Source organism: Lissotriton vulgaris, chromosome 3_1 (assembly GCF_964263255.1).
Source record: "Lissotriton vulgaris chromosome 3_1, aLisVul1.2, whole genome shotgun sequence".
NCBI classification, from domain to species: Eukaryota; Metazoa; Chordata; class Amphibia; order Caudata; family Salamandridae; genus Lissotriton; species Lissotriton vulgaris.
Window position 1 is genome coordinate 181,879,203 of NC_141689.1, and position 12,070 is coordinate 181,891,272.

Sequence of the window (12,070 nt, forward strand, 5' to 3'; positions counted from 1 at the left end):
TGATAGCCTTGAGAAAGTCTGAGTACGAACAAGTACAGACGAAACACGTGTTGGCTGTTCTTGTACAGTGGGATTTTGATTTGAAAACTGTGAATTAAAAAGAAAATTTTTCTGCTAGAGCCTCGTGGACTCTTTATCAATTTTGATTGAAGACTGTACTGCCATACAAGACTTTATGTGCTGTTTTATTGTTTCTTTATGATCTTGTATATAACCTGGTAGCTAATATTGTTTTTTGTGTAGGACCCAAGAATATTGGTTGAGGTTGTGCTATATTAGCTTTTATTTTTTGTATTGCCTCACATTCAACCTGTTCTTAGAGATAATTATCACTCTCCCCTGATGTGGTACTGGTGACAACTTGATAACCTAGGGTAAAATTGTGTCTTAACAGGACAATCCCTCCACTGAAACAGACAACTGCATGCCTGGCCATGTATATCTTCATTTTAAAGTCACCTGGTAGCACACAATGTACCAGATTAGTTGCTCCTTCCCATATGTCTTTGCAGTTCTTAATTTGCACCCTTAATCTGCAAGGCCTGGCGAGAAAATTCTGTTAATTTCAATTCCTCTTGAGATCTTGTAATTATTTTGCGTAATATTTAATTGTATGTTTATTACAGTACTTTATCTTTTGAAAGAAGCATTGGCTGGGCACTGGTTTATTGTTATTTTATTTACCACAACCAATACCACCACCACCCACAATATTACCAATACCACCACCACCACCAATACCACCACCACCAATGCCACCACTAACATCACCACCAAAAAGCACAGCCCACCCTGCACCAGGAGGTGAAGCCAAGGCCCTACTACAGCTGGAGTGTTTTTTATCAGGCCAAAGACAGCAATGACATTATGCAATGCCACACTGTACACTCAAATCACAGCAGAGAGTGTAGGAAATAGCCCCCCTTCCACTCTTCCTCCTGAGACGCAAGAGTGTAATCATAGAGCAAAAGGTGTTGGAGCTCTTTGTTAGTGTTTATAGCTCGGATCATATGTAACCCTCACTTCACACTTTGTGTCTGTGTAATTTACAACACTTACACATCTTCTTCACTGCACTATTTATCAGTACTTTGAAGACGTTGCAGGCCGGTCTCGTCCTCTGATATTTACAATCTAACAAGCGGTCGAGAAGGCCATTTATTCCAATGTAATAGGTCTCGCATTTGCGAGAGTTTAAGCTATTAGTATTGTAAATGACAATGGCTTTTATTTATGTTTTAACCCCAAAACATAAATAAAAGGCAGTGTCATTTTCAATGCCAATAGCTCAAACTTGCGTGAATGTGAGACCCATTGCATTGCAAATGCTTGTTCAGATTCTCTTGAGTGTACTTGCTCCCCACTGATGCCAGACAATCTTACGTTGGAAAATACCCGCCTGATAGCAGTCGGGCGTAAGCGCTGAAAAACACATCTGAAACATAGATGCAACAATCACTACCTTTGTCAATAGCATATGTTTTTCATATGCTTTTGTCTACACTTGCTCCCTAGTGCTGCAAGGCCAATAAGCATTGGCAAAAGAAATAGGTTTGATGCTTGTAAGGTGTGCACATACTCAATTTGAATGCCATATAAACCTCAAATCTATTGGCCTTGCCACTTCTTGGTAATATTGATTAAGAGAATTGTGATGGGAATTTTGAATTAGATTATAGCAGCAAAATAGATGTTTCCTGTCTTTTTGTTTCACAGTTTGTGCACGAATGCAAATAAATAAATTCAGGATTTAATTTTGACCTTGGAATATCTTTCTGAGAATGAAAAGTGTTTCCTGTTCAGGGACACAGAGATTTAAGGGGGAGGGGAGAAGGAGTGGCAGATTGGCTTTGATTGACAGTAAAAGAACCAGGGAAGCACATGGATGTGTTGCCCTGCCATCTTGACTTCCCAGGTAGGTTTGTGGTGGTAACGATGCAGAACAAAGCGCCAATTATGAGAAGAGGCAACTCTTCTCTAGATGGAAACCTCAAAGGATGAAAATAAATGTCTTTTGAGCCTTTCTATGCTCTAGTTATTGTGTGCCTGGGTTTTGTATACTCAGGTAGGAGTACCAGGTCTGCAGGCCCAATACTGAACACCTCGCTTACTCATACATTGCAGCTTGGCCCTGGGACCCATTGAAAGCATCCTGATGTCAGTGTTTCCGTTTCTGGTCACATCTGGCTACTATATTTTGGAATAAAATGTGGTCTTACTGTTCGTCCTCTGAGTAATCGAGTTTGGAGTTTATAAGTGATGCATGGATATTTTTATGGTGTATCATTTCAAGATACGGTAATGTTATACGAACCGCTGTCCCTATATGAGCTTTGAAACTGGTACGAGTCCTACAGCTCTACTAATTTCCTTGCTGTTTATGCAAATGTGATTTGAAGACCAAAGATCTTTAAGGGTGAGATTGCAGAAGGCCCTGAGTCTGCGACCTGAGCTCATGAGCAATGCCCCCATTTTGGCTACATTCAACTTCACGATAGTTCATCCAAAGGGCAACCACTTCCAGCCCTTCCTGTAGGATTGATAAATCATCATCTGGGTCGTTGACGTGCAGATAAGTTTCCTGTCTCATTACTATAGCAACGGAACTGCAGGACACTGGTCCTGATTATAGGAAATACAGATCTGATAAAGAAAAGTTAAACAGAAGGGGAATTGGTGAGGAGCTCACAGCCACTCCACATTTCACCTTTATTTCATCTTGCAAAAGGGGCCAAGTTTCACCCTTTGGGCAGGATCAGCCTAAAAAGACTCAAACCATCTTACTGCAGCATCAGACACACCCGCCACATTGCCTACGCACTGACAGCAGTAGCTAAAAGTCCACCATGTTGAACCTAGCCAACAAATCCAGAAGGATTAGGAGTGAAAGAGCAAATTCATCAGGGCCAAGAGCACAGTCTAAGTCCCATGGTGAGGGCTGAAGTCGTCATCTGACTGGGGCAAGTGTAGTATTGGTTGAGAATCCAGTGGACGCTGGAGTTCAGAGGCATCCATTTTCTTCAAGGTGTTTGGCCTGCCAGGGTAGACCTGCGGTTGGGTTATCTGATCTTCCAGGTTAGACCTGCTGTTGGGTTATCTGACCTTCCAGGATAGACCTGCTGATGGGTTATCTGACCTGCCAGGGTAGACCTGCTGTTGTGTTATCTGACCTTCCAGGATAGACCTGCTGTTATGTTATCTGACCTGCCCGGATAGACCTGCTGATGGGTTATCTGACCTGCCAGGGTAGACCTGCTGATGGGTTATCTGACCTGCCAGGGTAGACCTGTTGATGGGTTATCTGACCTGCCAGGGCAGACCTGCTGATGGGTTCTCTGACCTGCCAGGATAGACCTGCTGATTGGTTATCTGACCTGCCAGGATAGACCTGCTGATGGGTTATCTGACCTGCCAGGATAGACCTGCTGATGGGTTATCTGACCTGCCAGGATAGACCAGCTGATGGGTTATCTGACCTGTTAGGATAGACCTGCTGATGGGTTATCTGACCTGCCAGGATAGACCTGCTGATGGGTTCTCTGACCTGCCAGGATAGACCTGCTGATGGGTTATCTGACCTGCCAGGATAGACCTGCTGATGGGTTCTCTGACCTGCCAGGATAGACCTGCTGATGGGTTATCTGACCTGCCAGGGTGAACCTGCTGTTGGGTTATCTGACCTGCCAGGGTGGACATGCTGCAAGTTATCTGGACCAGGAGATGTGTCCTTGACCCAGACTAATTCCATTAGACTGGCAGAAGTAACCCTGCTTTTAAGGAGAAGTTAACAAACTTTGTAACGCATGGGGTGATAAAGAGCACCCTCTGAATTGCCACCGCTCCAGGCAGAATATTGTACTTGTGACACGTCGGCTTAAGATGATTCAGATGTCTCTTCAACTTCCTTGACGTAAATTTATGGAGGGAGAATTTCCTCTGAAGGGTTTGCAGTTATATAATTTCTTTCAACCTAATTAGTAAGTGTTGAGGTATCTGTTACCCTTTTTATAGACAAAACATCATGTTGACTATCTGTTATCTACACATAATTATCATTTTATTCACTTTAATGATTAATTTATATTACATTTACTATATTGTCTTCCAAAACAAAATTCCTCAGATTGCTCCTAGGTGGTATTGTGCCACAAAAAGAAGTATTTTGGATTCATAGATTGGTAACCCTAAGTACGTTCTTTTTATTTATTTGCAGCAGCCTCTACCTTACAATTAAGGTAGAAAATTTCCCATGAAACATAGCTTTCTATATTTCTTTAACTAAGTTTTAAGTGCATCATAGTCTTGTGCGTATTTTGCCCTTATGTTGTTTCTAACCTCTTGCAGCTCCACTCTGTATAACTTAAAGCTGGTGTAAACCAGAATGCCATTAGCTTTCTACTAAAATTTGCTTTGCAGGTGCTTCTTTCTCACAGGTACCAGAATTCATCATACTAAAATCAGCTGTAAATAGTCAAATAGTCATGGTAGTTTAGAAGCTTCGGATTGGCTAATCAAGCAACAATATCAATTTGTTTTGCATAAGACGTCTCACTCAGATCACCACCGCTGGTCTACCATGGAGTAGACCAGCGTATATAGGCTTCTTGAAATTAATTGTGAAATCTTTGAATTAATTTTGTTCTTTCTTTCTCAGTGTTAATTTCTCAAAAATTCTCTCCCAAGAAAACCTCATGGCTTACTTTTTTTTCTTTTTTAGTGTATGCCACCATGGATCCAAACACAGCCAACCCTTGCCTTGGTGTCTCTGCAGATCGAAGAAGTGTTAGATTTGGGGGCGGGATGAGCAAGGCATCGCCAAGTTCTCGCTCACGGTTGGTTTCCTCTCCGTATACTGCTTCGCTTTGTGTGTTGGGATGTGAGGCACTCACCTCAAGAAGACTTTATTGGGAGGTAGAGGTGAGCGGGGGCAACGGCTGGTCTGTAGGAGGAAACTGGCGTGTAGGGGTTGCCAAACAGACCGCTAGAACGAAGGATACGGCTATTGCACCCTCACCTGTGGTTGGAGTATGGGCTGTGGAAAGGAGAAGACAGCAGGGGACCTACCAGGCACTCACCTTACCAGCGACCACTCTCACACTGAGAGCAAATCCCAAGAAAATTGGACTGTTCCTAGACTATGAGGCGGGACGACTGTCCTTCTATAACGCCGACAGTAGCGAGCACATATACACCTTTAGAGATTCCTTCACACGCGCGCTTCTCCCATACTTTGGGGTATGCAATAAAACTGAGCTAAGACTCATATAATTTGAAGGAATTCATTTGATCGATGCATTGCACTGTTGGTGAACGGTGAAATCCATCTATTGGAAATCTTAATAGACCATTCGAATGTGAGGAGTTTCAGCACAGACGAACCCAAATGTGAGAGCCATCCCACAGACATAAAGTAGTGACCATGGCAAAGGAGCACTAGGGTTATTTGTGGGACCATAACAATTTTCGTGGATTGATGGCTTACTTTTATTTACATCCTTAAGCACCTTGGACATTTGTTATATTGAAAGTAATTTGCTGAGATATCAACTTTCATTTTGTTTTATCAAAACCAGCGATTATGATATAAGTAATTAAACACTCATGTATTGATGACTTATGCAAGCATTGTTCTTTAAGAAATAAATACATGCATTTTACATTTTGGACCAAAGAATCATTTGTGTGTGCATTTCTCATCCGGTCATTTCCAGCAATGCTGCACCTTCTTCCTTTTTCCTCTGAAAGGGTCACAGACAACAGGGTGGTGCTCATGCAGTTCAGTACAAACACTGAGGAGTGAGAATCAGGGATGTGTACGTGTATGTGGTATTTGAATAGCACACACCTAGCAGAAAGGTCAAAGGCAGGGACATCACAGAGGGAGTCCAAGATGAGGTGCTGAGAAATGAGGTTTCTTAGTTACTTTACTCTGACATTCTGTTCTTAAGAGAGCTGTGACTCCTCTTTGTCCTACATTGAAGAAGGTTGGGGTGGTGATGATGGATAAAGGGATGTTGTTCCAGATCCTGGGTGCATGAATGGAGAAGGCAAGTTGCCTTTTTTTTGGGGGGGTCCGTACCCTCCTGGTGTCATGAAGGTGGGCGCGAAGAGGAGAGCCACAAAAGATGGCGAGCTTGTCACCAGAAGTGTGTCAGTAATCGTTAAAATGGCCAGAGGTGTTTTAGGACTGGAGCAAAGTGGGCAATTGCCCAGGACCTCCATTTATTATTGGTCCCATGTTGTGTCGATTTAGATACCGTATAAAGGTTTCCCGATTTATGCCCTTACATAGGCACAATTCACAGTACCCTTATTTTGGCATAGAAATCCTACCCTTATTTATGCATTATCCATGCTAACCAAATACAGGAATGGCCACCTACATCCTTCCATCCACGTCACGAGTTCTTGGAAAACCAGACTCTTAAGCCTTTGGGACTTCCCCTTGCTTGGATTATTGATTTCTCCAAGAACTCATTTATTATGCTTTAACATCTATTCCTTAAGAGTTCATGTATGACGTTCCTCTGCCCGACTTTAACATCAATACTGGCATTCCTAAACCCCTTGAAGGTATAAATATACTTTCACTTGCCATGGCAAACCACGGTATGGTTCGGCTGCATACATGCACGGCACAGCTACGCGGCTCGCCACGGCAAGTTCGGAAGGAATTTGAGTCCCCGCCTGACGCACTGACCAGACACTGTCATCCTCCTCGCAGAGAATCCAGCTCCAGTGTTTCTGACTCCCCTTGCGGGGTGTTAGAGATAGAGACCCGGAAAGAGATTCCAACCTCTCTCATTATAAGGTATGGAGCAGACTAGAACCCAGAGGGACTCTTGGCAACTCTTGGCAAAACTAAACTATAGCGAGCTATACTTTAGAAAACAGCACCTACTTCTTACCTCGTACTACACTTAGGTTAGGTATACTGGGGATAGAACTATTTAGAAGCACCAGATGAGTATTCAATTTTATCCTGTGTTATTCATGTATGTATTTTTATGAATATATGTCATAGCTACCAACCATGCTATTGCAGTATTATTTTATCTTGCAGCTAACGCTGTACGTATTATACTTCACATTCTGTCTAACGATTGTAGCAGCTCATATTTCTTGCACGAGAAATAAGATTGTTCAATAAACCCTTTTTATTGAAATGCCTGTCTATCTTTTTCTGTGTAAACTCTGTAGAAACTAAGCATGCACGATTGACTGAGTAAAACTGTTATCTATTGTTTCCATGATTATGAGACTGTTCTGATTCTAAGGGAAACAAAGTTGTCATGTTTATGCGGTTGTCAGAAACTAATACCGTCTTGTTTATCTGAGAAGTTTCTAATAACCTCTGAGTTAGCTGGCACACTCAAGTAATTACGTTTAATGTACTCAATAGATACATACTGACCTCAGTCCTATGTCAAAACTATAGTGTATATTATTACAATGCACAGAGCCTATCAGGGATATAGGAACTACACTACACCCCCTGGGAAAATACATGTTTGAGGCATGTGTGCTGTAGATACACATGCTTTGCATACTCCTGCCATCTAGTGTTCGGTCCTGATGTTTGCAAGTTATTTTCCTTCGAAGAAGTTTTTTCCAGTCACGAGGTAAGGTGACTCCTCATTTCAGTGATTATATGCATGGTCATTGGCTCCTTTGTTAGATTGTTTTCCCGCAAGAGGGTGAGACTGGACTAAGTAAGTGTAGTATAGAGATGTCCATGCGTATACTGGGTAACTAACATTATCGTTTCTCTATATATCACCTCTATTTCAACCTCTTCCCCTCTGTCTCCCGACCTCTACCCCTATCTCTCTCTACTCAATGTTATCTTTAGGATATATTAGGGCTGTTTTGGGGCACTATTTCTGCTAATTCTAATATGAATACATTTGTAATATCCTGTGGGCTTAAATGAGAATAACATAGGTAATTAAATACAAAGTTATTCCAAACAGGGCCCCAAAATATGTCTTTCCCACTCCTCAAAAATCCTTAAGATGACACTGGAGATTGCTTTGTCAATGACTCAGCAGGAGGTTTCCTGGTTCCTCTTTGAAGGATAATAAGGCAATTCCCTAAAATATGCTCTAACCACTTTGAGACCATGCCGGAAAGGATTTTTGTTTTTTTAATGAAAAGTCGTGTGGACTGAATCACCAGCGTGTCATCATGACACCATCAGTGTGCCATCTGGATGGTAAGTTGTGAACAAGAAGTCAACGACATCAACCATATCCGTGCTGCAGGGTCTCAAAGCAATCCACTGGTGTGTTCTCTGCGTCTTAGCGACGGGATGCCCTCACGGGTGACAAGTAGCACTCTGCAAATCTAATGATTGATTGATTAACCATTTCTCTTCTCTTACCCTATCCTGCCCCTGAGGAAACTACAACCCGCTCCCCTGCGACTACAAGTGCAGTGATGTCCTGAATTCATGACTCAAATGCTTTGTTTCAAGGTGAAGTTACACTAAACACGTTTTTGTTGGGTGGGACTCCACGATCCCTGTGCGGTTCTTAGTTTTTGCAAGAGCTACGGGTACTTAGGAAGGAAAAAAGTACTCATTTCGTAATCACATAATCAATATTTACAGCCTTCTATGTTGTTGGTTTTTTGAAGGTCTAACCGATCTTTTATAACTGACCTCGCTGTGACGTTCAACTGTATGCAGTGCCCAGCAAATAATATTTATATATTGTTTTAGTTTTCTATCCCTGTCGGTAGGTCTTTCAGCCCTCTTTAGGACTCTTTATTTCTTTCCTGGTAATGCCTCTTGTTTCTTTCAATACCCTCGTGCTGCCTTAAAACATGTGGGGTCTCATTTATGAGAAATGACGCATCGCTGCGTGACAGCAGCGATGCGTCACTTCTCAGTGCGCAGTCCTTGCGACATTCCTGATGCGTCATATTTAATGTATGACGCATCATGTCGCAAGGACTTACAGATACGTCAGTATTTCTGACGTATCTGTAAGCGCAAAAGTGACGCATTGCTGGAGTGTGTCACAAAAGTGACGGAACTCCAGCAATGCGTCCTTTCACATGGGGCAAGCCCCATGTGAAAGGGCCTGCGTCAGTCCTACGCCTGCTGTGAGGCAGGCGCAAGATTTTGACGCAACGGTGTCCTAAAAGTGACGCAGTGAAATCTCATAGATTTCAAAATTCTAATTTAAAATATTTCTAAAGCGCAGCGTACACCTTGCGGTTTCTTGGCGCTGGGGGGATTGGCAACTGAGGGAGAGGAACCAGAAGAAAGGATAAGAGGAGATATTAAGAGAGTTTAAGAGGGAAAGGCCTGGCTGAAGAGGAACGTTTTCAGATCTCTACGGAAGGGGAGGTACTGAGTGGCAGAGCGGAGATGGTCTGGGAGTGAGTTCCAGAAAGTTGGAGCCAGGGTGGAGAAGCTGGCCCCGCCCCACTTTTTGCGTGTGAAGCGAGGGGTCTGAAGAAGGGGCTTGGAAGACGACCGAAGTTCTCTTGCAAGTACATATGGATTGATTAATAAAGAGATAAAAGCAGGGCAGTGCCCTGGCGGGCTTGGAAGGCCATACATCCGATCTTAAAAAGAGAGCGTTCTTTTACAGGGAGCCAGTGAAGCTCCCTGAGAAGGGGGGTGGAATGGTGATGACGAGGAAGGCCATACACCAGCCGGGCTGCCTGGTTCTGGATAATCTGTAGTCTACGCAAGCTGTACGCGGGGATACCATGGTAAAGAGCGTTTGCGTAGTCCAGTCGCGATATCACTAGTGCGGCCATGATGATCTTGAGTGCCTGGGGGGAAAAGAAACGGGAAACAGTGCGGATAGTGCGGAGAGTGAGGAAACAAGAGGATACCACGGAACTGATATGTGAATGGAGAGTGAGCTGGTTGTTTATTTTGACACCGAGTGTTTTGACCGTGGTGGAAGGGGTAGGTGCGGGGCCGAGGGAGGGGGGCCAAAAGAGAGAGTTCCAGGGGCTGGATGAACCACCAGTGAGAACCAGCTCGGTTTTATCCGGGTTCAGCTTAAGATGGTTGTGGTTCATCCAGTCCCTGATGAATGTCATAGTTGACTGGAAGTTAGAGACAGAGAGAGAAGAAGGGGACAGATCAAAGATGAGCTGGAGGTCGTCCGCGTAATTATAGACGGTGACCTCCAGCTGCTGGAGTGCGAAAATGAGAGGAAAGATATAGAGATTGAAAAGCAAAGGGGAAAGAGAGGAACCCTGGGGAACACCGCAAGTGACAGGGAGAGGGGTGGCCGTGAAGTTGCCTAGCCGAACCGCCTGAGTACGGTCCCTCAGAAAGGAGGAGAGCCAGACCAGAGCTGATCCCCCGATACCGGCCGCCTTGACACGGGTAAGTAAGATGGTATGGTCCACCGTGTCAAAGGCGGCGGAGAGATCAAGGAGGACCAGTGCCTGGTGTTTGTTCTCATACATGCCCCTTCTGAGTTTGTCTAAGACTGCGACCACGACTGATTTGGTCGAGTGCCTGGGACGGAACCTGGCTTGGCGGGATGCCAGTCCTCCATTTGCCTCCACATGGGCGCTGAGTGCCGCGGTGACGTGGCGTTCCATCACCTTGCCCAGAAAGGGTAACAGGGAGATGGGGCGGTAGTTGGCCGAGATGGAAGGGTCCGCGCCAGGTTTTTTCAAGATGGGCACTATTGTAGCTGCCTTTAGCACAGAGGGCACTACGCCCTGTGCCAGAGAGCTGTTGAGGAAGGCGATGGGGGGGTCAGGGCAGCTGGAGTAAATTTGCTGCAGGACTCGTGCCGGGCAGACGTCCGCAGGAGACCCCGACTTCACTTTGGGAAGAATCTCCAGGAAAGAGTCCTGAGTGAGGGGGGGAATGGAGGTAAAAGGGCATAGAACGGAAGGGGGGGAGGGATCGACGAAGGCAGGCGAGGGTGGTGGGATGTTGGTCTTGATGGTAGCAATTTTCTCTATAAAGTAGGTATTAAGTTGGTCGCAGAGAGGCTGGGAAGGAGGAATTTGGGGCGAGGTTCGGTCTGAGAATGCCAGGTCATTCACTATGCCGAAGATTTCCCTGGATTTGTTTTCTGCAGAAGTTATTTTTGAAGAAAAGTAGGAGGTTTTTGCAGCCAGGATTGCTGTTTTGTATTTAGCCAGTGCTGATAAGAAGTGGGTTTTTGATAAGGGACTGTAATTTTTCCTCCATTGCCTCTCCGCCCGTCGGGCGCTCAGTTTAAGATCTTTTAGGTGGTCATTGAACCATCTATTGGAGTCCTTAGGTCGGCGGATGGAAATGCGGCGTAAGGGCGCCACTGAGTCGCAGCCTCCAGCCAGCCAGGTGTTAATGGCCTTGGCTTGAGAGGCAGATGGTCACTTCTACGACCCTTCCTTGCGTCAATACACCCCCCTTGCATACATTATACCTGGCGCAGGTATAGCGTGGTGCAGGGGTTTACAAAGTGACGCATCTACCTAGATGCGTCACTTTGTAAATATGGCGCAACAAGGCGCATTTTTTAAGCCACTGGTGTGTCACAAAAAGTGACGCACCGGCAGCATAAAAGTGACGCACAGCCTCATAAATGAGGCCTGTGGAACATTAGATTAAAATACGGGGAAAATTAGATTAAACATGTATCAAAATATGCCGGTTTACTCCCTGGTGGCAACAATTAAATACACTGTGATATGAATGTTTTTCAATTTTCTGGGGCACGTGTGAATTTAATAAAGTTTTATTATAGCCTCTAAGTGTTACTTTTATAAGAATTTGAAACTCTTACTTGTATTCAGTCAACCTGTGGGGCCGGATAAAGAGTGCTCGCCCTCTTACACTTCTACATAAGTATAAGTTTAAGTTTATTGTTTGATTAATTAAAATCATTACAAACCCCCCCATGTCCATAAAAACGTAGTAAAAATTTCATTACATTTATAAATACACCTGATTTTGACATGGTTCCATAATTATATAAAAGGAAATATATTTCTTTTTTAAAAATTTGGGGACCTTTTGGAAAAGATAATTGCATAGTGTATACCCCAGTGTTCCAAATTTTAATGTTCATACACCACTATTTGCGACCTGCAGCTA

At 44.0% G+C, this 12,070-nt stretch overlaps 1 protein-coding gene across 1 annotated transcript in view; it reads left to right on the forward strand.

Moving 5' to 3' along the window:
* LOC147726177 (E3 ubiquitin-protein ligase TRIM39-like) overlaps positions 1-5,657 on the forward strand; it is a 161,065-nt gene extending 155,408 nt beyond the window's left edge. The window contains exon 6 of the mRNA XM_086960277.1: positions 4,718-5,657. Coding sequence (XP_086816403.1) covers positions 4,718-5,268 — 551 coding nt within the window. The 3' untranslated portion in view covers positions 5,269-5,657. The remainder of the gene's footprint in view (positions 1-4,717) is intronic.
* The last annotated feature ends 6,413 nt before the right edge of the window (positions 5,658-12,070 follow it).